The 25,891-nt window shown below is 42.3% G+C and overlaps 2 protein-coding genes across 2 annotated transcripts in view; one reads left to right on the top strand and one right to left on the bottom strand.

The window, feature by feature from the left end:
* Nucleotides 1-21,880: 21,880 nt before the first annotated feature.
* LOC122925994 (polyadenylate-binding protein 1-like) lies at nucleotides 21,881-23,893 on the bottom strand. The gene has a single exon (XM_044277388.1). The coding sequence runs from the start codon at nucleotides 23,728-23,730 to the stop codon at nucleotides 21,892-21,894; it is 1,839 nt and encodes a 612-aa protein (XP_044133323.1). The 5' UTR covers nucleotides 23,731-23,893; the 3' UTR covers nucleotides 21,881-21,891.
* Nucleotides 23,894-24,699: 806 nt separating this feature from the next.
* The window catches only part of LOC122925887, a 152,968-nt gene continuing 151,776 nt past the window's right edge, over nucleotides 24,700-25,891 (top strand). Inside the window, exons 1-2 of the mRNA XM_044277233.1 lie at nucleotides 24,700-24,785; nucleotides 25,437-25,503. Coding sequence (XP_044133168.1) covers nucleotides 24,700-24,785; nucleotides 25,437-25,503 — 153 coding nt within the window. The remainder of the gene's footprint in view (nucleotides 24,786-25,436; nucleotides 25,504-25,891) is intronic.

The following is a 25,891-nucleotide window of genomic DNA, read 5'->3' as shown; positions in this document are numbered from 1 at the left end:
ATGGGGCTTCAGACATGGGTGGCAAAGGTAGGACAGGCATGTGTGTAATATTTGTGCCACTGTTGTACACTTAAAACAATGTCCCCAATCCCGGACAATCCCTTTAAGCCTCTTTCACACAAACGTTTTGTTTTTTTCTATTCCGTTTTTTTGCGTTCCGTATACGGACTGTATATGGGACCATTTATTTCAATGGATCCGCAAAAAAAAACGGAAGGTACTCCGTATGCATTCCATTTCCGTTTTTCCATTCTATTCAAAGATAGAACATGTCCTATTATTGTCTGCATTACGGACAAGGATAGTGCTATTCTATTAGTGGCCAGATGTTCCTTTCCACAAAAAATGGAATGCACACGGATGCACATCCGTATTTTTTGCGGATCTGTTTTTTGCGGACCTCAAAATACTGAAAAAGACATACAGTCGTGTGCAAGAGGACTAAGGCTAGGTCTACACGATGACATGTGTCGCGTGACAGATAGGGCACAACTACACTGCAACATTTGTCGCACCAATGTCGTGCGACAATTTTGATAATGATAGCCTATGGTGTCGCTCTGCACATTTCAAATGGATTTTTTGCGTCGCAGTCGCAGCGTGTCACATGTGGCAGTGCGACACCATAGACTATCATTATAAAAATTGTCGTGCGACATTGGTGCGACAAAATGTCGTTGTGTAGAACTAGCCTAATACTTAATTTCCCTTGCTGAGGAATTCAACACTTGCTTTCACATTCCCTTGCAGATTAGAACTGATCCCTAGGGGTTCCTGCAGTGATATACCCTGTGATCCATTTACTTCTGAAGGGCATTCCAAGTAAAGCAGAGTGTGCAAAATGCCTCAAACCTCTAGCCTACAGCTTTATCCACCTGGACTAACTTTAGTATCTTAAAAAAAAACTTTATAACTTCACTATATACTTGAAATAAATACATTTGAAACTCTTATAGCAAATAATCTGCATCCACAGTAAAGAGAGGTTGTAAATACTCCCCATACAAGAAAACAAAGGTAATTGGCCGCATCCATAATAATGAAAACTGTACTATACAACCATTATCTAAAAAAAAAAAAAAAAGCTGCTACCGAAAATAATTTTAATGCTAGTCATCTATAAACCTGCTGTTACGGAACGTTTCGACATCTACTGGAAGGTTCCAACCTAACAATAGTTATCTCGGAGAAGGGGGGACTAACAGCGGCCAGGAAGAGGCGCTTGTTCCCACCACATGGCAGATCAAGACTTCACTGACAGAACAGCAAGCACCATCCAGGCTCAGTCACGTACAATGCACTGGTGGCCAGGCCACGTAATATTAGTGCACCACCAGTATCCCTGCTCTGTGATACAGTGCATTGGGAAATGACAGCCTATGGTGATGTACTAGAGATATGCAGATATGTTTCTGGGGAAATGTAAAAACTCATAATAAAGGTAGTTCTCCTCCAGTAGATTTCAGTGACATATACAATGCCACACCACATTGTATTGAGGCAGCATCATCTAGACACTAGACTGAGGGCTCACTGAGGAATTTACATTTGACATTATTAAATTTGGTTCATTAAATGTCTCCCTTTAACCCTTTAATCATCTTGCAGACTGGGAAAGAGAATAAGAAATGTGTGAATGTAAGCATAATATTATTGGGTATAATGTGCTAGAATATTTGCTGTTGGGTCTATAGGACTCTAGTTAGAGCACTCATTTTCATATATAATACTATTACATAGGCACATAGATGGTATGGTTGAAAAAACACGCAGGTCCATCAAGTCTAATTTATAACCCTACAGTGTTGATCCAGAGGTAAGCAAAAAAAAAACTGTGAAGCAGATGCCAATTTCCCATATTAAGGGAGAAAAGATTTCTTACCAAATATAACAATCAGAATAAATCCAGGATCAAATGTCCCTTTCCCAGAAATCTAGTGCTTGTAACCCGCAATATTTTTACTTTCAAGAAAGGAATCCAGGCCCCTCTTGAGCTTGTTCAAGAAATCAGCCATCATGACATCTTGTGGCAAAAAAAATCTATAGTCTCACTGTTCCTATAGTAAAGAACCCCCATCTATGATGATTGTGAAACCTTCTTTCCTCCAGGTGTAGAGGATGCCCTCTTGTCAGGGTTATAAGTCTAGGTATAAAAATATCATAATAAAGATCACGGTACTTTCCATTCATATATTTGCACAATGTGATTAACCCTTTTGCTACTTTCGCCGTACATGTACTGCGCTGGAGCGATGTGTAAACATGGCGCCCGCTCGCATGTGCAGCGGGGGTCATGGCCAGCAGGTCTCTACTGTTTCAAACAGCAGAGACCTGCAGCTAATTACCGTGATCGGCAATAAAAGGCTTTAGATGCCATGATCAAGTGAGATCACGGCATCTAAAGTGTCAAAAACCCGGAAACTTGCACTTACGGGCTTCCTACCGATATCCCCTGTGGCCAGTGAGGATGTCAGTAGTTGCTTTCAATGCACTAGGGCTCGCTGAAGAGAATCACAGCCTTCATGCTGCAATGGCAGGCCACCAAAGAAATGAGCAATTGAAAGTAATAAACTAATTTTAAAAATACATGATTGTTCACAGTGAAAAATTAAAAACAGATTTTATAGGCTCATGTATAAGCTTCTAAATCATTACATTTTTTTTTTTTAAAGTTACAAATATATAAAAAATGTAAGTTTAAATCACTCCCCTTTCCGTATAATAAAAAAATAAATACCTAAATAACAAAAAATATCATGGGTATCACTGTGACAGAAAACACCCGTACTATTCAAATATAAAAATATTTTTCCAATATGGCGAATGGCGTAACGGGAAAAAGTCACACACACTCCAAAATGGTATCAATAAGAAGTACATTTTGTCCCACAAAAAATGAGCCACCTATACAGCTCAGTGGACATAACTATAAAAAAGAAATAAAGTACAACTATGTCAACGGAAATATTAAAAGGTTATGGCTCAAGGAAGATAGGGATGAAAAATTAAAGCGCAAAAACAAAAAAATATCCGTATCCTAAGGGTTAATCTCCCCTAAACCATCTTTTTTCAAGATTAAACAAACCCAAATTTGATAACCTGTGTTGGTACTGAAATCCGGCCTTCATTACCTTGGTCACCCCTCCTCTACATCTAATCTAATTCAACTATGTCCTTCTTATACACAAGTGCCCAAAACTGTCACTAAAGTTTACTGTTCACCAATATCCTTTTTTCAGTGGTAGTTTTTCCAAATGTTTTACTATTTAGAACATATATAACATGCAAGTTTGAAATTAGGTAGACATCTCAAAATACTGCAGATTGCAATGGTCATTGAAGTGTTATCAAGAGTGGCAAGGCAAGCAAAGACAACTAACTACTAATGTCCAGCATTTCCAGAAATGAAATACTATACTATTTTAATGTGAATGTCAACATTTAACTTTTCTTTGCACTTTAGTTAATTGCCGTAATAATGGAGAAATTAACCAACTCTCCTAAGTATATTCACCAAATGTTTTGTAACAATGATCCTAAAGGAAAAGGGACAATTTCCAGGTAAGAAAAAATATTTTAACACCTTTTAAAAGAAAATAATTTTTGAATTTTCACAATATATATAGATTGTAATTATAATTTGAAGCTGACTAAATTTAACTGCTAAATAAATAAATGAAAATAAAATTTAAAAACTCAAGGGCCAAACAAAGAAACACAACAAAAACAGTAGGTTTGAGTCACCACTCATCAGTTTCTGCCCTTTATGAGGCTCATATTCTAATCTCTGGACATACATTGTCCAGCATGATTAAATTTTTTATATATGACTCAGAGTGGGTTAAATGTTCTTTCATCCCCTGCCCGGGTGCTATTTTCTAGTCATGCTTGAAGTCAAGGTGGCAGCGGCCTCCTTGCTTCAAGTCAAGGTAACCACGCCCCCTTGTTACCGCCGGCCCTGGGAGAGATCTTAGAAGTTCAGATAGACAGAAGACTCAGAAGTCTATCTGACAGATCTCTCTTGTTTCCATTGTTGCTGACAGGTTTCCAACCCTTCGCAGATGCTGCTCATTATCAGTCAGGTGGCTCTTTATATGTTCCGCCTCTCACTTGTTTCCTTGCGGCTGATGGCTCTTCTGTGGAGTGCTCTGCTTGTTTGGTGGTTCTCCTGTTCCAGTTACATCTCAAGCTAAGTCCTTTTCTTGGTGTGTCTGTCCTGACTGGGCCTCATAGAGACACTAGCTCCTTCAGTTTGGAAGGACCGGGTTGTCTCTTTCCCTGTTCCCTAAGCTGGGGGTTTAGTGCAGTGTTTCAGCAGTCTCAGGTTCCTGTGCATGTGCATTTCTACCATTGAGATTTGCATTGATGTTGTTAGCAGCTTAGAGTGAGTATCAGGGAATGCTAGGAGGTGACCTCTTTATTCTCTAGGTTTGGGGCCTAGTCTGTTGTTGTTTAATTGTGGTTCCCTTTGGTTGTCTTTCCTTCCCCGTACTTCCTGTGACACACCTTCCCTGCCCCTCTGTTGTGACTGATAGCCGGCAGTTCGTCTGGCTTTGCCGAACTCTCTGCATAAGTGCTGTCAGTCACAGCAAAGAGGCAGGAAAGGGGGCGTGGTTATCTTGACGTGAAACAAGGAGGCCGTTGCCCCCTTGACTTCAAGCATGACTAGAAAATAACGCGGGCAGGAGATAAAAGAACATTTTCAGAGCTTTTACCACACCTGACTGCTGAACAAAAATGATCATTAGAAAAACACTGTGGGCTACTCTCGGGTACTGCTGGCGGCTTGGGATGGATTTTGGAGGTGACAGGTTCCCTTTAAACATGTCTTGCCATGGTATACATACTCTACATTTAGATCTCTGATCACCTGTAAAAGAGAGTTTACACCACACCATGCTATAACCAATTGTCGGGAAGGAATCGTTCCTTTCCGATATTCAGCTCCTTGTTCAGTGAAGGAGACCGATGCATTTACATGCAGCGATCTCCTTTACAGTATGAGGACGATCGATATTGTGATCCCTTGTCCCCATACAGATACATTGTTTCTGGGAAGCACAATCTGCTGCCCAGAAACGGTGATTGCTGTGCCTGCATGAACTACAGGATCACTGGGTGAACAGCAGCACATTTAGATGTGCAGATTGTCAGGAATGAGTGTTTGCAGGAACGGGTCATTCCCGATAATCTGCCCGAAAATCGAGCAGTGTAAATCTACCTTAAATCTGTGTATATATATATATGTACAGTATTTTGAGCAGAATATATACTAACAACCTAATGCTATTTTTTTTTACCCCTTGCGATTTTCTGTTTCTGTGTTTTTGCCTTTTACTACCTGCCTTCCCAGAGCCATAAGTTTTTATTTTTCATTTACATTTTTCTGTGGCACAAGTTGTACTTTTTATTGGCTCCATTTACTATTGCATACAATGTAGTGGGAAGCTAGAAAAAAAATTCTAAATGGAGAAAAAAAACAACAACTCTGCTATGGATTTTGTTTTTACGTTGTTCCCTATGCAGTAAGACTGACTTGTGCCTTCATTCTCTGGGTCACTACAATTACAACGATAACACGTTTAAGGTGGGTTCACACTAGCGTTAGGGATTCCGTTATGGTTTTCCGTTATAACAGGGTTATAACAGAACATAACGGAATCCATAAGATGGAAGGACGGATCCGTTTTGCTGCCCATATACTTGCATTATGACGGAATGCAAAACGGACACCTTTGAAGGGTATTCCGTTTTGTTCCGTCCTAATAGAAGTCTATGGGAAAACATAACGGATCCGTCTGGTTACCGTTATGCAAGACTGAAAACAAAGTCCTGTCGACAGGACTTTGTTTTCCGTCTTGCATAAAGGGACCCAGACGGATCCGTTATGTTTTCACATAGACTTCAATTAGGATGGAGTAAAACGGAATGCCTCTTAAAGGCTTCCGTTTTGCATTCTATCCTATGGATTCCGTTATAACACTGTTATAACGGAAAGCCAAAACGGAATCCCTAACGCTAGTGTGAACCCACCCTTATATAGTTTCTCTTGCGTTCTAATACTGGAAAAAAAAGTTGAAAAAAAATAAAATAAATCTTTTTATTGCCATATTTTGACCACCATAACATTTTTATACTTATGTCTACAGAACTGTACATATGAGTACTCATGTTGGGAGTGTGTATGATTTTTTGATCACGCTTTATTAAATTTGACGTGACGTGATGAAAAATTGGAAACATTTGTATTTTTTTTCCGTTACGCTGTTCGACATATTGAATAAATACTTTATATTTTAACCCCTTAACGACCTGGTCGGGTCTTTAACGATGGCACCCGCTCCTGAGCGCTGTGGGCACCCTAGCCGAGGGTGGCCGTCTGCTTATTATAGCAGGCACCCGCGCCTCATGCCCGCAACCGGCAGTAATGCAGACCGTGGACATTTAACCCCTCAAATGCCGTGGTCAATCTGTCCGGCGATCGGAGGAGCCGGAGCATGTGTGCAGCAGGCCCTGTCTTTGTTAATGACAGGAGGCTGCTGCATAGTTTTCCTATGGAGCCCTTGCCTGTAAGGCCCCTTTCTCACGGGCGAGTATTCCGCGCGGATGCGATGCGTGAGTTGAACGCATTGCACCCGCACTGAATCCTGACCCATTAATTTCTATGGGGCTGTTCACATGAGCGGTGATTTTCACGCATCACTTGTGCGTTGCGTGAAAATCGTAGCATGCTCTATATTCTGAGTTTTTCACGTAAAGCAGTCTCCATAGAAATGAATGGGGTTGCGTGAAAATCGCAAGTGCGGATGCGGTGCGATTTTCACGCATGGTTGCTAGGAGACGATCGGGATGGAGACCCGATCATTATTATTTTCCCTTATAACATAGTTATAAGGGAAAATAATAGCATTCTGAATACAGAATGCATAGTAAAATAGCGCTGGAGGGGTTAAAAAAATAATTAAAATAATTTAACTTACCTTAATCCACTTGATTGCGCAGCCGGCATCTCCTTCTGTCTTCATCTTAGCTGTGTGCAGTAACAGGACCTGTGGTGACGTCACTCCGGTCATCACATGGTCCATCACCATGGTAAAAGATCATGTGATGGATCATGTGATGACCGGAGTGACGTCACCACAGGTCCTGTTACTGCACACAGCTAAGATGAAGACAGAAGGAGATGCCGGCTGCACGATCAAGTGGATTAAGGTGAGTTAAATTATAAAAAAAAAATTAAACTCCTCCAGCGCTATTTTACTATGCATTCTGTATTCAGAATGCTATTATTTTCCCTTATAACTATGTTATAAGGAAAAATAATACAATCTACAGAACACCGATCCCAAGCCCGAACTTCTGTGAAGAAGTTTGGGTTTGGGTACCAAACATGCACGATTTTTCTCACGCGAGTGCAAAACGCATTACAATGTTTTGCACTCGCGCGTAAAAATAGCGCGTGTTCCCGCAACGCACCCGCACATTTTCCCGCAACGCCCGTGTGAAAGAGGCCTAATAGGGCTCCATAGGAAACAAGCAATTTTCTCATAGACTTCAATGCTAGTGCATTGGAGTCTATGAGAATAGCGATCTAATGATTGCATGTTATAGTTCCTTATGGGAACTATAAAAAAAAGTGTAAAAAAAATATATTTTTAAATACAAAAAAATTCTAATCATCCCCCTTTTCCCAAGATAAAAATAAAAGTACTAAAAAAATAAATAAAAAAACACATCATGGGTGTTTTGATGTGCTAAAATGCCCATAGTATAAAAATATATTCCCCATATGGCAAACAGCAAAATGGCCAATTCGCTGTTTTTGGTTGCTTCACTTTCTACAAAAAATTTTTAATAAAAATTCATACACACCCCAGAATGGTATAAATGAAAAGTTCAGATCGTCCCGCTAAAAATGAGCCCCCATACAGCTCTGTACACATAATTACATAAAAGTTATAGGGGTCATAATATGGCGACAAAAAAAACAGATCAAAACGCAAGAAAAACTATACATATAAGGTATTGCCGGATTCATGCTGACCTGTAGAATAAAAGTAACCAGTTAGTTTTATCGTACATCGAATGTCGTAAATAAAAAATAAAAATAAAACTGTGGTGGAATTGCTTTTTATTTAGCAATTTCACCTCATTTGGAATTTTCTTCCCGCTTCCCACTACATCATATGCAATATAAAATGATGGCGTTGGAAAGTACAACTTGTCCCGCAGAAATCAAGCCTTCATATGGCTATGAGAACAAACAAAATGAAAACGCAAAAAAAAAAAACAATCTGGTCCTGAAAGGGTTAATAGTATAGGCGTTTTTGGACATGGCAATGCCCATGATGTTTATATTTTTTTATTGTTTATTCATTTTTTATTCTAGGGGAAAGAGATAATTTGATTTTTTTAAACTTTTTTAACTTTAATTATAACTTGCAATCATTATTCTGTAATGGATTTCTATCCATCAGACTTTTAAGAGGATCTGTTGTTTGTCCTAACAAGTGTTTTAGTGAATAACTGTATTTCCATAAAATTACAATTGTAAAGCATCTTTACTTTACTCCATGTTGTGCCATTCCTCTTAGAAATGTATAAATAAATGCATACCTGGATGTTACTAGTTGTAGTGTGTCCCTTAACAGTCTGACACTGTCCAATCAGTGCTGATAGTATAAGGTCTCATGCACACTACCATGTGCTGGCCGTTCCGTTCATTGGTGACCGCAATTTGCGGTCCTCAATGCATGGCTACATTTGTGCGGCTTGAATAAGTCTGTGATCTGCCCGCATCACAAAAAAGTAGTGCATGCACTACTTTTTTGCGGTTCGGAGGCACGTACAGTAAACCCACGGAAGCACTCCGTAGTGCTTCCATGGGCTTCCTATCCGTGCCTCCGTTCCGCATTTCCCGTATCCGGGTTGCACACGGCCAACGCTCGTGTATTGCGGACCCGCCGTATGCAGGCTGCAAAACGGCAACGTGGGCATGAGCCCTTACACTGTGTAAAGACTTATAGTCAGGTCCATAAATATTGGGCCCTTGACACAATTCTACCATTTTTGGCTCTATACACCACCACAATGAATTTGAAATGAAACAAACAAGATGCGCTTTAACTGCAGACTGTCAGCTTTAATTTGAAGGTATTTATATACAAATCAGGAGAACGGTGTAGGAATTACAACAGTTTGCATATGTGCCTCCCACTTGTTCAGGGACCAAAAGTAATGGGACATTTGGCTTCTCAGCTGTTCCATGGCCAGGTGTGTGTTATTCCCTCATTATCCCAATTACAATGAGCAGATAAAAGGTCCAGAGTTCATTTCAAGTGTGCTATTTGCATTTGGAATCTGTTGCTGTCATATCTCAAGATGAGATCCAAAGAGCTGTCACTATCAGTGAAGCAAGCCATCATTAGGCTGAAAAAACAAAACAAACCCATCAGAGAGATAGTAAAAACATTAGGCGTGGCCAAAACAACTGTTTGGAACATTCTTAAACATAAGGAACGCACCGGTGAGCTCAGCAACACCAAAGACTCGGAAGACCACGGAAAACAACTGTGCTTGATGACCAAATAATTATTTCCCTGGTGAAGAAAACACCCTTCACAAGAGTTGGCCAGATCAAGAACACTCTCCAGGAGGTAGGTGTATGTGTGTCAAAGTCAACAATCAAGAGAAGACTTCACCAGAGTAATTACAGAGGGTTCACCACAAGATGTAAACCATTGGTGAGCCTCAAAAACAGGAAGGCCAGATTAGAGTTTGCCAAACGACATCTAAAAAAGCCTTCACAATTCTGGAACAACATCCTATGGACAGATGAGACCAAGATCAACTTGTACCAGAGTTATGGGAAGAGAAGAGTATGGAGAAGGAAATGAACTGCTCATGATCCTAAGCATACCACCTCATCAGTGAAGCATGGGGATGGTAGTGTCATGGCGTGGGCATGTATGGCTGACAATGGAACTGATTCTCTTGTATTTATTGATGATGTGACTGCTGACAAAAACAGCAGGAGGAATTCTGAAGTGTTTCGGGCAATATTATCTGCTCATAATTAGACAAATGCTTCAGAACTCATTGGACGGCGCTTCACAGTGCAGATGGACAATGACCCAAAGTATACTGCAAGAGCAACTGAAGAGTTTTTTAAGGGAAAGAAGTGGAATGTTATGCAATGGTCAAGTCAATCACCTGACCTGAATCCGATTAAGCATGCATTTCACTTGCTGAGGACAAAACTGAAGGGAAAATGCCACAAGAACAAGCAGGAACTGAAGACAGTTGCAGTAGAGGCCTGGCAGAGCATCACCAGGGATGAAACCCAGCGTCTGTTGATGTTTATGCGTTCCAGACTTCAGGCTGTAATTGACTGTAAAGGATTTACAACCAAGTATTAAAAAAAGTGAAAGTTTGATTTATGATTATTATTATGTCCCATTACTTTTGGTTCCTTAACAAGTGTGAGTCACATATGCAAACTGTTGTAATTCCTACGCCGTTCACCTGATTTATCTGTAAATACCCTCAAATTGAAGCTGACAGTCTGCAGACAAAGCACCTCTTGTTTGTTTCATTCCAAATCCATTGTGGTGGTGTACAGAGCCAAAAATATTAAAATTGTGTTGATGTCCCAATATTTATGGACCTGACTGTGCCTCTTTTACTAGGGGGATGATAACAACCAAATGTGAATCTAGTCACAATTTTTTAGAAGGAATGAAAAATTTAAAATTCTGAGAAAAGATCCTCTAAAGTTCCTCTTCAACAGTTCTTGCAGCTGTGTACATAATATTCATTCATATAGTTTGTGACATCATTTATCTGCTGATTTGTTCTTCAGAGAAGCCCTGACAAGAGTCCTATGGAATCTATGTGGTTTTTTAACTACACAGCAAATTAATAATCTACTCAACAGGTAATTTAACTTTAAAGCTCATGGAGTGGTCTATACAATGCACACAATCAAATGGGTGTAAACAAATGTTACCATAAAAACTATATATTACGTAGAGATGAGAAGTTTAGAAAAATTTGATTTGCCAGCTTTGACAAGAAATTCTATTTGTTACTAGTTACCGTACTCCATCATGAATCGCTTTCCATTGTATGGAGCTGGTGCATGTTCTACGCTGATCGCGGCATTTGGGACTCACATCCAGCTGGTCAGGGGTTAACCCCTTCCCGACCAGCGCCGTAATAGTACAGCGTAGCGGGACGTGACGTGCCACTCAGTGCAGTATTACGGCACGCTGATCCTGCACCCGACCGATCAGCGGCAGGGGTCCAGCAAATACTGATAGCCGGACCCCTGCTGTATGCGCCGACATCGGTGAAAACAGTGATGCCGGCACATTAACCCTTGATGTGTTGCGATCAGCGATGACCGCGGCCTGTGCGATGTGTGGAGAGGGAGAGAGCTTCCATCGGGTTCCCGAGCTGCTGTGACGGGGACCCGATGGCCGGGAAGGCAGCCCGATGCCTTACTTAGGCATTGTGGCTGCCTTCCATGACAGCCTGTGAGATCCAGCCCTCTGGATCTCAAAGGTAGCAGGCTGTAAGTGTATTACAGTGTGTAATACACTTACAGCTAATGCATCACAATACTTTTGTATTGTGATGCATTGTAAAGGAGATCAGACCCCAAAAGTTGAAGTCCCAGAGTTCGGCAAAAAATAAAGCGAAAATAAAGTTTTACAAAAAAACATTAAAAGTTTCAAAAAAAAAAATGAAAAGTATACATATTAGGTATCGCTGCATCCGTATCGACCAGCTCTATAAAAATATCACATGACCTAACCCCTCAGGTGAACACCGTCAAAACAATAAAATAAAAACAGTGCTAAAAACATATTTTGTCACCTTACATCACTAAAAGTGATCAAAAAGGCGCATGCCCTGCAAAATAGTACTAATCTAACCATCACCCCATCCAACAAAATATGAGCCCCTACCTAAGACAATTGCCGAAAAAAATATATGATTTTTTTGTTTCAAAAATATTATTCTGTAAAACTTAAATTAATTTAAAAAAGTAGACACATTAGGTATTGCCATGTCCGTAACGACCTGCTCTATAAAAATATCACATGACCTAACCCCTCAGGTGAATACGGTAAAAAAAAAAAATTGTGTCAAAAAGCAGCTCCAGCTGTTGCAAAACTACAACTCCCCGCATGCCTAGATAGCCTACAACTATCCGCCTACAGCAGAGCATCGTGGGAAGATGAAGAGCCGCAGGTTGGCCAGCCCTGGACTATGGAGACACTAAAACATTATTTTTTTTGTTTCAAAAATGCTTTTAGTGTGTCAAATGTAAAAAAAAAAGTTGACATATTAGGTATCGCCACGTTCGTAACAACCTTCTCTATAAAAATACCACACGACCTAACCCCTCAGGTAAACACTGTAAAAAAGATCAAATACAAACGGTGTCAAAAAAGCAACTTTACATCACAAAAAGTGTAATAGCAAGCTATCAAAAAGTCATATGCACCCCAAAATAGTTCCAATCAAACCGTCATCGCATCCCGCAAAAATGATACCCTACCTACCAAAAAAATATAAGATTTTTTTGTTTCAAAAATATTATTCTGTAAAACTTAAATTAATTTAAAAAAGTAGACACATTAGGTATTGCCATGTCCGACCTATAAAAATATCACATGACCTAACCCCTCAGGTGAATACGGTAAAAAAAAAAATTGTGTCAAAAAGCTATTTTTTTGTCACCTTACATCACAAAAAGTGTTATAGCAAGTGACCAAAAATCATACGCACCCCACAATCATACCAATCAAACCGTAATCTTATCCTGCAAAAAATTAGATCCTACCTAAGACAATCGCTTAAAAAAAAAAAAAATGGCTCTCAGAATATGGAGACACTAAAACATGATTTTTTTTTGTTTAAAAAAATTCTGTTATTGTGTAAAACATAAATAAATAAAAAAGTATACATATTAGGCATCACCGCGTCCGTAAGAACCTGCTGTATAAAAATATCACATGACCTAACCCCTCAGATAAAACCATAAAAAAATGAAAAATAAAAATTAGGTCAAAAAGGCAATTGGTCACCTTACATCACAAAAAGTGTAATACCAAGTGATCAAAAGGTCATATGCACCCTAAGATAGTACCAATCAAAGCGTCTTCGCATACCGAAAAAATTGAGCCCCTATATAAGACAGTCGACCAAAATAAAAAAAAACTATGGCTTTCAGAATATGGAGACACTAAAAAAATCATTTTTTTCAGAAATGCTTTATGTAAAACTGAAACAAACAACAACAAAAAAAGTTGTCATATTTGGTATTGTTGTGCCCGTAACAAACTGCTCTATAAAAATGCCACATGATCTAACCTGTCAGATGAACACTGTAAATAACAAAAAATATAAATGGTGCCAAAACAGCTATTTTTTGTTACCTTGCCTCACAAAAGTGTAATATAGGGCAACCAAAAATCATACGTACCCTAAAACAGTAGCAACAAAACTGCCACCTTATCCTTATGTATTTTGCGGTCCACAAAAAACGGATCCACAAAAAATACGGGTGACATCTGTGTGCATTCAGTATTTTGCAGAACGGAACAGCTGGCCCCTAATAGAACAGTCCTATCCTTGTCCGTAATGCGGACAATAATAGGACATGTTCTATTTTTTGCAAAACTGAAATATGGACATACAGAAACGGAATGCACACAGAGTAACTTCCGTTTTGTTTTTTTTGCGGACCCATTGAAAAAAAAAAGGAACGGACACGTAAAGAAAATACGTTCATGTGCAAGAGGCCTTAACACTAGGACAGTAATAATAAATGTCTGCCACTGCGTCAGTTATGCCCAGAGTGTTGCTTTATGGAACAAATTAGGTTAGTGATCCAAAGAGTGTAGCTGGGAGCTTTTCCATACTCATATCTAAAAGTAAAAATTATAATCCAGCTTTTTTATTTCTAGAACAATCTAGTATCTTTGACTGAGCTGCACTGGAGCACACATCTGACTTACTTGTGTGTCCTCTTTCTGTTACTTGATAGCATAGTTACTGAGAAGGTTTATTGCCCGCTGCTTTAAAGCAGGCTAAAAAAACACTCACTAGTGCTTCGAGATCTGAATGGCATGAATTATTTAGCAAAAAGGTGATATTTATTGTCATTCTGTCCACTTTCTGTAATCTGATAGCATGTTAAAATCATTTATTTAATATATCTACAGTAAAGAAAGTCACAGTAGGGTTATGCTGTAAAGTGAAGTCAATAAATTATTAAAGGATGTCATTGTTTTTAAGGTAAGGGACCTCTGATCACTTAACAGGGACATACAAATATAAACTTTTAGGCCTCATGCACACGGCCGTTGTTTTGGTCCGCATCCGAGCCACAGTTTTGGCGGCTCAGATGCAGACCCATTCACTTCAATGGGGCTGCAAAAGATGCGGACAGCACTTTGTGTGCTGTCCGCATCCGTTGCTCCGTTCCGTGGCCCCGCAAAAAAAAAAAATAGAACATGTCCTATTCTTGTCCGCGTTTTGCGGACAAGAATAGGCAGTTATATTAAAGGCTGTCCGAGATTTGCGGACCGCAAAACACACAACGGTCGTGTGCATGTATCCTAAATGTTGGATTGCTGGGGTCCAAGCTCTGGAACCACCTAATGATCCCGAAACAATTCCTGAATTTCCAATTTATGGGTCCACTACTCCATTCACTTCTGTGAGGCCAACCTACGCACCACCGCTCCCATTCATAGCAAAGACTCGTGAACCCTGTGTTCTCAGGATTGCTGAGGATCCCAGAGGTTGGACCCACAATGATCCAATATTTATCCCCAATCCTGTGGACTTTTCCCGATATAACCCCTTTACTATATTTAAAATGATGATTCTATGACTTATCCCTTCCATTGTAAAATATTGATTGCTAACAGAATCCAGGGTGGTCCAAGACTATGGAGATACCTGAACACATGGAAAGTGGCTGTTGGGAATGCCATTCTGTGTGTGGCATGTTGCTAAGGGCTCACACATGTACACAAACTTATTTTCTTTCCATGTCCGTTTATTATTTTTTTCCAGGCCGTATGCAGAACTATTTATTTCAATGGGTCCGCCAAAAAAATGGAAGTTACTTCATGTGCATTCCTTTTCCATATTTCCGTTCCGCAAAAAAAAACAGAACATTTTCTATAATTGTCCGCATTACAGAAAAGGATAGGACTGTTCTATTACGGGCCGGCTGTTCTGTTCATCTGTATTTTTTAAGGATCAGTGTTTTGCGGACTGCAAAATACATACGGTCGTGTGCATGAGCCCTAAGTGGAAGGGGGAGAATTTGTGAGGTACTGTACGGTGTCCAACACGATGGCCATTTTGAAAGCTGCCATCTTGGAATGAAGTCGATATTTTCAAATAGGAAGGAGTGCATGTGACATATGTATCTGATATTGTTACAGACACAGATATGGCTTCGAAATTAACAGGTGAGAAGAGGACAGACTTTTCCGGAGAGCGGATTTCAACGCTCAGCACTCTAGAAGACCACCTATCCGCCATCCCACAGTTAGCAAATTTCTTGACAAATTTTGCGAAATAGCCTCTGTTTTGGACCTGCTAAAAAGGATGCAACAAAACTGCCCCAGACAAAGCAATGGCCGCCCTGGCATCCTTCAGCAAGAGCCCACATTGTAGCACCTGGCGCTTGTCACAGGAGAGCAAGATGAATCGAACCCTATTGAGCTGATACTGGCTACGTAGAAATGGCACCTGTACGAGATCCAGTTGCTGCATCATCTCAATGAGGACGATCCCGATTGCTACGTTGAATTTGTGGAATGGGTGTCACGGCAATAACAACGGGACCCACATTTGTCACAGAACCTGTTTTGTGAAATTTGGCAAACAATTTACCAACTGTGCCATGGCAGATGGATGGTCTGTTAGGCCTCTTTCACACGGGTGAGATTTCCGCGCGGGTGCGATGCGTGAGGTGAACGCATTGCACCCGCACTGAATCCGGACCCATTCATTTCTATGGGGCTGTGCACATGAGCAGTGAATTTCACGCATCACTTGTGCGTTGCGTGAAAATCGCAGCATGCTCCTCTCTGTGCGTTTTCCACGCAGAGCAGGCCCCATAGAAGTGAATAGGGGTTCCGTGAAAATCGCAAGCATCCGCAAGCAAGTGCGGATGCGGTGCGATTTTCACGCACGGTTGCTAGGAGACGATCGGGATGGGGACCCGATCATTATTATTTTCCCTTATAACATGGTTATAAGGGGAAATAATAGCATTCTGAATACAGACTGCATAGTACAATAGGACTGGAGGAGTTAAAAAAGAAATAAAAAAAAATTTAACTCACCTTAATCCACTTGTTCGCGCAGCCCGGCTTCTCTTCTGTCTTCATCTGTGAGCAATAGGAAATGGACCTGTGGAGACGTCACTGCGCTCATCACATAGTCCGTCACATGATCCATCAACATGGTAAAAAAAGATCATGGGATGGACCATGTGAAGAGCGCAGGGACGTCATCAAAGTTCCTATTCCTACTGCACAGCAAAGATGAAGACAGAAGAGAAGTCGGGCTGCGCGAACAAGTGGATTAAGGTGAGTTACTAATTTTTTTTTTAACCCCTCCAGCCCTATTGTACTATGCATTCTGTATTAAGAATGCTATTATTTTCCCTTATAACCATGTTTAAGGGAAAATAATACAATCTACACAACACCGATCCCAAACCCAAACTGCTGTGAAGAAGTCAGGGTTCGGGTCTGGGTACCAAACATGCCGATTTTTCTCACACGCATGCAAAACGCATTAAAATGTTTTCCACTCGCACGGAAAAATCACGCATTTTCCCACGACGCACCAGCATCTTATCCGGCCCAAAAACATGACGCCCGTGTGAAAGAGGCCTTAGAGTGCCAAGCATTGAAATCCGTTGCAATGACTTTAGTATTGTGCTACCTGGAGATCATCACAATCTCTGTCCTCTCCTCGTCTGTTGATCCATATCTGTGATTGTAACAAAGAGAAAATGAATAACTTTGGCAGGAATAAAGGCAAGTCATATTTTAAGCACAGATTTTGATTCCTCATCATATTCTCTATCAGATACACATGTCACATGCACCTCCTTCCATTTGAAAATATCGACTTAGTTCCAAGATGGCGGCTTTCAAAATGTCCGCCGTGTTGGACACCGTCCCTTACAGATTTCCCCCCTTCCCCTTAGCAACATGTCACACACACAGGATGGCGTTCCCAACCACTCTTTTCCATTTATTCAGGTGTCTCCATACTTTTGGACCACCCTGCCCAACCAAATTGCTTTCAGCCCCATTTCTATGTTGTAAAGATGATTTGCTTCAAAATTTATTTCTGAAGCAGAGCCTTTCTTTTCATGAACGTATATTAGAATCCACTAGTTAGTCCCAAATACGTGGAGTTTTTTCATGGAGAATTTCTACTATATTGGAATAATTTTCAAATGGCTGGAGATACTGGGGAATTGATGCTGAATTGTGGCTATACTGCTTCTACTTGTGGCAGTGTGTAAATTGGGAAATCTTGGGTGCACAGATTATCTTCCATCAAGTTGCAGGTATAAATCAGAACATCACATTGGTGTGGTCTACTCATTTCTCCGGAGCACCCTGGCCTTTTTGGCTCCACTCAGAATAAGTAGAACTGCTTTTTCACTCTGTATAGTGTGCACCAACAACTAGAAATAGCGGGTGGAATTTGAGTATATTGAGTCTTAAGTACCTGCTCGGGTTGTAGGTTAGGGCTACTGATAGAGGAAACCTGCGACTAAACCACCACGTCATTATGGACCTGGTGTATAACGCTCTCATCAAGTTGGCCCACCCAAAGACCCAACGCCTAAACACAAGATGGACAACATTGTGTACGCAGTCCAGTGCAATGAGGAATGCTCAGAACTGTATATCGGCGAAACAAAACAGTTTTTATTGGGGGACGGGGTGCATTCAACTATTTGGGGGATACATATGACTTTTTGATCATTTGTCATTCTATTTTTTGAGGGGTGAGGTGATCCCAAAAAATATTGATTCGCTATTTAAATTTTTTTCTATTGTAGCATTCACCATCCAGGATAAATGGTTTTATATTCTAATAGTTTGTATGCAGTAATACTGAGGCCTTACCATTTACGTTCCGTTTTTTGTGTTACGTATACAAACCGTATACGAAACCATTCATTTCAATAGATCCACCAAAAAAAAACTGAAGGTACTCCATATGCCTTCCGTTTCTGTATTTCCATTCAAAGATAGAACATGTCCTATTATTGTCCGCATAACGGACAAGGATAGTGCTGTTCTATCAGGGGCCAGCTGTTCCGTTCCACAAAAAACTGAATGCACACGGACGTCATCTGTATTTTTTGCGGATTCATTTTTTTTGCGGACCGCAAAATACTGAAAAAGCCGTACGGTCATGTGCAAGAGGCCTAATTATGTTTTTTTTTTTATGGTATATTTTTATGCAAAATTTGAACTTTTAATTCTTTGTGTGTTTCTATAATATATTTAAAAACATTTTTTACATTTATTTTGAGAAGCCTTCCATCCAGGGGATTTTAACATGCGATTGTTCATACTATAGACCTCTCCGGTCCTCCGCTTTGCCCTGCCTTTCCCCATCTTCTGGTCCTCACACTGTTTGCATCTAGCTGGCTATGGGTATAGCCACATGCACTATTCCAGCCAATGACTGGCTTCAGCAGTGATGAGTCCACAAGCAGCACATCACTGCTGAAGCCAGTCATTGGCTGGAGCGGCGCAAATGACTATATCAGGGCTGGCCAACCTGCGGCTCTCCAGCTGTTGCAAAACTACAACTCCCAGCATGCCCAGACAGCTTACAACTATTATCCTACAGCAGGGCATGGTGGGAATTGTAGTGTTACAACAGCCGGAGAGCCGCAGATTGGCCAGCCCTGGACTATATCTAAAGCCAGCCGGATGCAAACAGTGTAAGGACCGGAAGATAGGAACATCGGGGGTAGCTCGGAGGACAAGAGTGCTGTGGAGCAGGTATGAATCTTTTGTTTCAGGAGCCATGCTGCAGGCACTTGATGAAAGATAATTATTACTGGAAAACCCCTTTAATAGGCAGTTAACAATGGCAGGCATCGGAGCCTTCACTGGGCAAAGGCTGCCATAGCAACTGGTCTCTATTTTGATGCAGTGTGTGGGGGGTGCCCTCCATCTAACGCTCACATGTCATAGGATCTGAGGGGGTTACACAGCTAAAACAGTTATCTCTGACCCTGTCCGCAACAGGCAGGTGACGTTTCAATTGTATTGCCCAGTTGGCACCGACTTCATACACTCCCTGTGTGTGGACAATGTAACTGTACATCATTTGGTTACAGGAGTTGTCATTAATATCATAAGTGAGGATCCGACATTCCAGCCAAGAGGCCATTGTGCTCATGTAAGCACTCTCCAGTCTAGATTGTAGCAAGGGTTCAGTGTAATCACATGAATTGGAGAGGAAGCTATTATTACACAGAACAGCCACTACGATCTAGACGTGTGCAGGTAAACATTGAGGAGCCAGCGCTCACACGATCCCTTCAAAAGATGATGATTGCAGAGAGCCAGACCCACGGATCTGATATTTCTGACCTATCCTGAGAAGAGGTCATCATCAGTATCATGACACTGCACAATCCCTTTAAGACCCCATGCACACGACCATGGTGCTGCCGTGTTTTGGACTGCAAACCATAGGCACTAGCCGCGTGCACTCTGCATTGCACGGTGTGGACCCATTGACTTCAAACTGTCCGCGATCCACAAGATGCTGTGAAAGATAGCACATGTTCTATCTATTTCAGTGGGGAGGCACACGTGGGCTTCCGGGTCCGTACCTCCACACCGCAAAAGACAGAACATGCGCTATCTTTCAATGCATCACAACACGGACACGGTGACACCACGGTCATGTGCGTGGGTCTAATGCATGTTGCAAGCAAACAATGCCTCATGCGTGCTCACGAGTTATGCAAAAGTTGTAGCTGAAACTGTCGCTTAAAGGGGTATTTCTATCTCAGACATTGATGGCACAGCGCTAGTTCTATACACGACCACCCTCTGTTCACTGCTATGTGGATTCCAAAAATAGCTAGTTCAGGCAGTCCGGTAACAGTGAATGGAGAGGTAGCCATGCATGCACGATGCCCTATCAATTCACTGTTATGGAACTTCTGAAAATATCTGAGTGCACTCGCGACGCTATTTTCAGAGCACCCATAGCAGTGTTCTCTCCTTCACTTTGGGGGCCACGTTCTGGAGATAGAAGCGGGTCCAAGAGGTGTCTGAGATGGGAATACCTCTTTAAAGAGTACATGTAGCTCTAGTTTAAGAGGTTTGTGCCAAGCATTGAAGTAATCTCTATCCAGAGGATAGGGGATAACTAAGGGTACGTTCACACTAGCATTATTTTTTCCCGGCGCTGAGTTCCGTCCTAGGGGCTCAATACCGGAAAATAACTGATCAGTTTTATCCCCATACATTCTGAATGGAGAGAAATCCGTTCAGGATGCATTAGGATATCTTCAGTTAAGTCTTTTTGACTTTTCAGGACGGAGATAATACCGCAGCATGCTGCAGTTTTATCTCCGTCCAAAATTCCAGAACACTTGCCGGAATGCTGGATCATTTTTTTTAATGCCAGATCCGGCCCCGAGTGTCCCGGCAAAACGGATCCGGAATTGTGGTCTGCGTGTGCTCAGACCGCAAAATATGTGAAAAAAATAAATGCCGGATCCGTTTTTCCAGCTGACACCGGAGAGACGGCTCCGGCATTTCAATGCATTTGTCAGACGGATCAGGATCCTGATCAGTCTTACAAATGCCATCAGTTTGCATGCGTTTTGACGGATCCGGCAGGCAGTTCCCACGACGGAACTGCCTGCCGGAATCCTCTGCCGCAAGTGTGAAAGTACCCTAACTGATTATGGATGTCTGATTGCTGGGCCCCCAACCGATCCTGAGAACCGGGGTCCCATCTTCCTGCCATGATGGAACTGCAGGGTTAACATGCACCAGATTTTTCCAGAAGTGCCAGAAAGAATGAATAGAGCAGCAGGTGATATGCACGGCCCACACTCCATCAGGACGGGAACACGGGACCCCAGTTCCCAGAATCGGTGGGGGCCCCAGCAGTAAGTTAGCACTATTCCTGTGTATAGGGGATAATGTTCCTACTTGCCACAGCCTCTTTAAGGCACCTTTTACATCATGTACAGAAGACCTGTTCTCCCGTATGTTATTTAGACCATAACTGTGTCACACAGGAGTGGAGAAACATTCAAAGTATTTCCTTGGGGAATGTTTACTGTCTCCTTTGTACTGCGATTTCTCCCATACGTGATGAGAAAGGGGCATCATCTACTAAATGACTTTTTTAATAAAAATAGAATGAAATGTCATAACTTTGCCTTATGAGCTTCTCCTATTTTGGGCATTTCCTCACGAAATACAGACCTGGAGACCATTGAAGACAAATATCTTCAGTGGTTGCCAGTTTGTGTCCTACATGGATATTTGGTCTTCACTGTTTTATTAAAAAATAGTGTGCAAAACACAGATTATTTTTAATACAAAATAAGCCCTATCTAACACTCCGCACTCGATATTCTCAACCAGCCAATATAACATAGGCACACTTCACACACCGAATACTCTGGAATTATCATGAAGACTTTTATTAGACTGTTATTTAAGCTCTTTAGAAATTAAACAGGAAAAAACATCAAATTATCTTTTATCGGCACACTATTCCGTATCGGCTGTTTTTCTTCTTTGTCGTAGCTTTTCACTCTCAGCCTTTTTACACAGCTTCTGTTTCATCAGCAGTTTCATGTGACTTTTCCTCAGCCTGATGAGCTTGCAGTACTCCAATGGCTTCATCTACCATTGAGCGGAGGGACTCTGGTGACTCAAGCATGTGGAGCAATTCAGAATTATCTAGCTCCAGTAACATTCCTGTGATTTTACTAGCTTTTGTAGGTTGTATGCTCCGAACCAGAGGGAAGAGGCGCTCCCCCAGCATTTCTTTCTGCTCCTCTGGAGAAGCTGAAGACAGCATGGTGGCAGTAAGTGGCCCTTGTCCTTGCACATGGACAGTAGTCTGCTGCACAGCAGGGTATGGTGGCCTATTAACTTGTTCCTGAAGCGTATGGAGATTACGAGCACCAATACTATACTTATACTGACGGACTGAATGTCCTGTTAGTGCAGTGGCGCCAGTAGGTTGTAGTCCTACTGTTTGTGTTGAAGTGGCTACCACAGCATCAGTGTTAACAGCTGGAAGTCTTGGAGCAGGAAGTTGGATGGTCCTAGGCATATTCTGGAACCGGTGAAGTCCATCACTCTGTAGTTTCCAAGGGGGACTTGGCCTAATTTGAGCGATCTGCCTATTTTTATAATAAGCAGCCTGGATCTGAGCTGGTGGAATAGTTGGCATGGTGCTGAATAAAGGTAACTGATAAGAGCTGCCTGGGTTGGGTACAGCTCTACCGCAGGCCAACTTCTCCATATATTGGTCTGTTAGCTTTGCTTGACGTTCCTCCTTGCGCTGTGCCAGGGAAACATACAGTGGTTTCTTAGCCATAATTCTACCATTCATTTCTGCGAGAGCTTGGATTGCCTCTTGTGGGGAGGAAAAGCATACAAAACCAAATCCTTTGCTGTGTCCACCTTCCATCATGACCTTTGCACTGGTGATGGTACCAAACGGAGAGAACTCTTTTCGCAGCCTTTCATCATCAATACCGAGGTCAAGATTTTTAACGTAGAGGTTGGCATCCTGGTATCTGGTTATCCTGTCTCGCTTTATTTGTTCAAACTTTCTCTTAAGCTCAAATTGCCTCTCAGCCTTCTTCTGGGCTCGGCCCACGTAAATGACCTTACCATTCATGTTCTTTCCATTCATTTCTTCCACTGCTTTTTGCGCATCTTCATGTCTCTCAAAGTTGACAAAGCCGAATCCTTTTGACTTGCCGACTTCATCAGTCATGACTTTGGCACTGACCAAACGGCCATAATCATCAAACAAATCCTTGAGCTGTCCATCATCTACTTCTTCTCCAAAGTTCTTGATATAGATGTTAGTGAACTCCTTGGTTGCTCGGGCACTAAACTCTACTTCCCGTGCACTGCGTGACTTGAAGCGCCCAACCGATATTTTACTGTTATTTAGAAGCACACCATTCATTTGATCTATAGCCCTCGCTGCCGCCTCCGGGCTCTCAAAATGAACCAATGCAGAGCTTTTTTCATCACCCATAACATTGACGGACAATATTTTCCCAAAAGTAGAAAATGTCTCCTGCAGGGCTTTATCATCAATGGTGGAATCCAGGTTCTTGATGAACACCCCACTTTTATACAGGGATGGGTCATGTAAGGACCACATAATGCGCATAGGCCTGCCACACAGGACATCATAGTTCAAGGTATCCACAACACGCTGGGCATCTAATGCACACTGGAAATTTACGTAGGCATACCCATAAGATCGCCGAGTTACCGGGTCTCTGCACACCCTGATGGACATGATGGGGCCCACGGGGCGGAACTTCTCAAATAACACCAGTTCAGAGACCTCCGGGTGCAGGTTGGCTATGTACAGGGAGGTCCCGGTGGGTTTGCGGTGCTCAGGGTCCATTTTCTGCTGCGTATAACGGTGTCGGATAACGGCCGGTGCAGGCGGCTCCTCTGGGCACGGGCGCAGTCACTGGCCTCTTCCTCCTGCATTACTACTAGCGCGCGGAGGGCTGCAGGCGCACTGGAGGCAGCGGCAGAGCCGTTTTTTTTTTTGTTACGTTACATTAAACTTTATATATACTTTTACACACCTGCTGCATGCTGACCGAGCCTCCCCTACCGGCGGACGCAGATCTTAGCAGCGGAGCGGCGCCCATCTTACCTCGTGGCCCTTCACCATCTGCCATCGGCCGGCCTGTCAGAAACTGCCGCGCAATTTACTGTCGGTCCTTATGTGAGGTCTGTCATTTACCCCCCCCCCCCCTTATTTAAGAGAACGCCTTACACAGAAAGCCCATCAGCAGCTATTGGCCGTGCCAACCAGAGTGCCTCTGAAACTGTGCAGACCACAGCGAAGAATGGCAGTGCCAGTCGTACAGCACCTCCATAAGTGGTATACAATCATAACAGTGCCAGCCTGGGAGCACCCCCATAAATAGGGCAAGCCAGATTATGTGCATGGAAGTGCCATCCTGAGAGTTCCTGAAGTGCCAGCCAGAATGTGCCCCATAAATTGTGAAAGGCAGAGCACAAGCTTGCACAGTGCCAACCAGACAGTGCTATCATAGTTAGTGTAAGGATGCAGAGAGTGCCAGCTGGAGAGGGCTCCAGTAAATATTGCACGCCAGCATATAAGCATGCAGAGTGCCAGCCAGAGAGCGCCCCCATAATAGTGGCAACCAGAGCACTAAGCATGACAGCGCCAGTCAGAGGATGCCCCCATAAGTAGTGTTAGAACACAGGCATGCACAGTGCCAACCATGTAAAACCCTATACAGGATGCGTGGGGCTAACCTGGAGATCAGTGTGGACTCGTCCGTCCGGCAGAGCAGTCAGTGAATGATCCCTTCTGGGAAGCATATAGTCCCTGATGTTGTGGGGGCCATCTCACCCTGCTGGAAGTCCTGGAGATCTTCCTCCTTTGGAGGTCTCCATTTCATCTGGGAGGGCTGTAAAGTATGATCTGAAATGCAACATGGAGTCTCAAGGAAATCTCCCAGTAAATAAGTTAAAAATGACCCATAAGCCCCCATTCAGCTGACGGAAGGTAAAAGTGTTCTTTAGTCCTCCATTGGGCAGGTATCCATTGGGCATAACTCATTTGTTTTTTACTTTATGGAATGGCACTGTATACAGAGGCGTCCAGTAACAGTTTTTATGAATGACTGATAGGTCCACTGTTTCTGTTGGGAAACCCTCTTGAGGCAAACGATGGACACTAGTGTGAAAGAGCCTTAAAGGGGTTTTCTGGGCGTTTGATACTGATAACCCGTCCTCAGGATGGATGGCGGTCTGACTGCACCCCCACCAATCCGCTGTTTGCAGACGCCCTTTCCTAGGCCAGTGACATCATGTTCATCGGCTGCAATGCCAAGCTTCTCCCTCTAAAGGCATTCCGTTATGCCTTCAGTCATAGAATTGCGTTATGGTTCGTGGTCACGGAATCCATAACGCAATTCTGCTTTCACCACCAAACGAGGCGCAAACAAATTTCATAACATGAAATTCACTCATCTCTAGTCAGGGCACCCCAGCTTTCCCTGTACAGAACGCCTTCTGCCAGGAATGTCCATCTGATTAATCTCTCTCTGTACATTTCTATTACAGACTGAATCTATCTGGGAAATCCAGCATTTCCTTTGATGACTTCAGGAACTGTTTTCAGAGTAATAAGGTAAGATGTCACTGAATGAACTCAATTGTGAACCAATGGGTATTGGCTATTTTATACATTGCAGACTTTGACTTAGGCCTCATGCACACGGCCGTGCTGTTTTTCTGCGGTCCGCAAGCTGCGGATCCGCAAAAAAACGGAATCCGCCCATGTTGCCTTCCGCAGTTTGCGAAACGGAATGGGCGCCGGCAATATAAATGCCTATTCTTGTCCGCAAAGCAGATTAGGGTACTTTCACAGTAGCGTTTTTCTTTTCCGGCATAGAGTTCCGTCACAGGGGCTCTATACCGAAAAATAACTGATCAGTTTTATCCCCATGCATTCTGAATGGAGGGTAATCCATTCAGGATGTCTTCAGTTCAGTCTTTTTGACTGCTCAGGACGGAGA

This window comes from Bufo gargarizans, chromosome 2 (genome assembly GCF_014858855.1).
Source record: "Bufo gargarizans isolate SCDJY-AF-19 chromosome 2, ASM1485885v1, whole genome shotgun sequence".
NCBI classification, from domain to species: domain Eukaryota; kingdom Metazoa; phylum Chordata; class Amphibia; order Anura; family Bufonidae; genus Bufo; species Bufo gargarizans.
Note: the sequence above shows the minus strand (reverse complement) of the source record. Positions and strands in the feature narration are given on the sequence as shown.

Excerpts from the sequence above, each read along its gene's own strand:
- LOC122925994 (XM_044277388.1), bottom strand. The coding sequence starts at position 23,730 with ATGGACCCTGAGCACCGCAAACCCACCGGGACCTCCCTGTACATAGCC.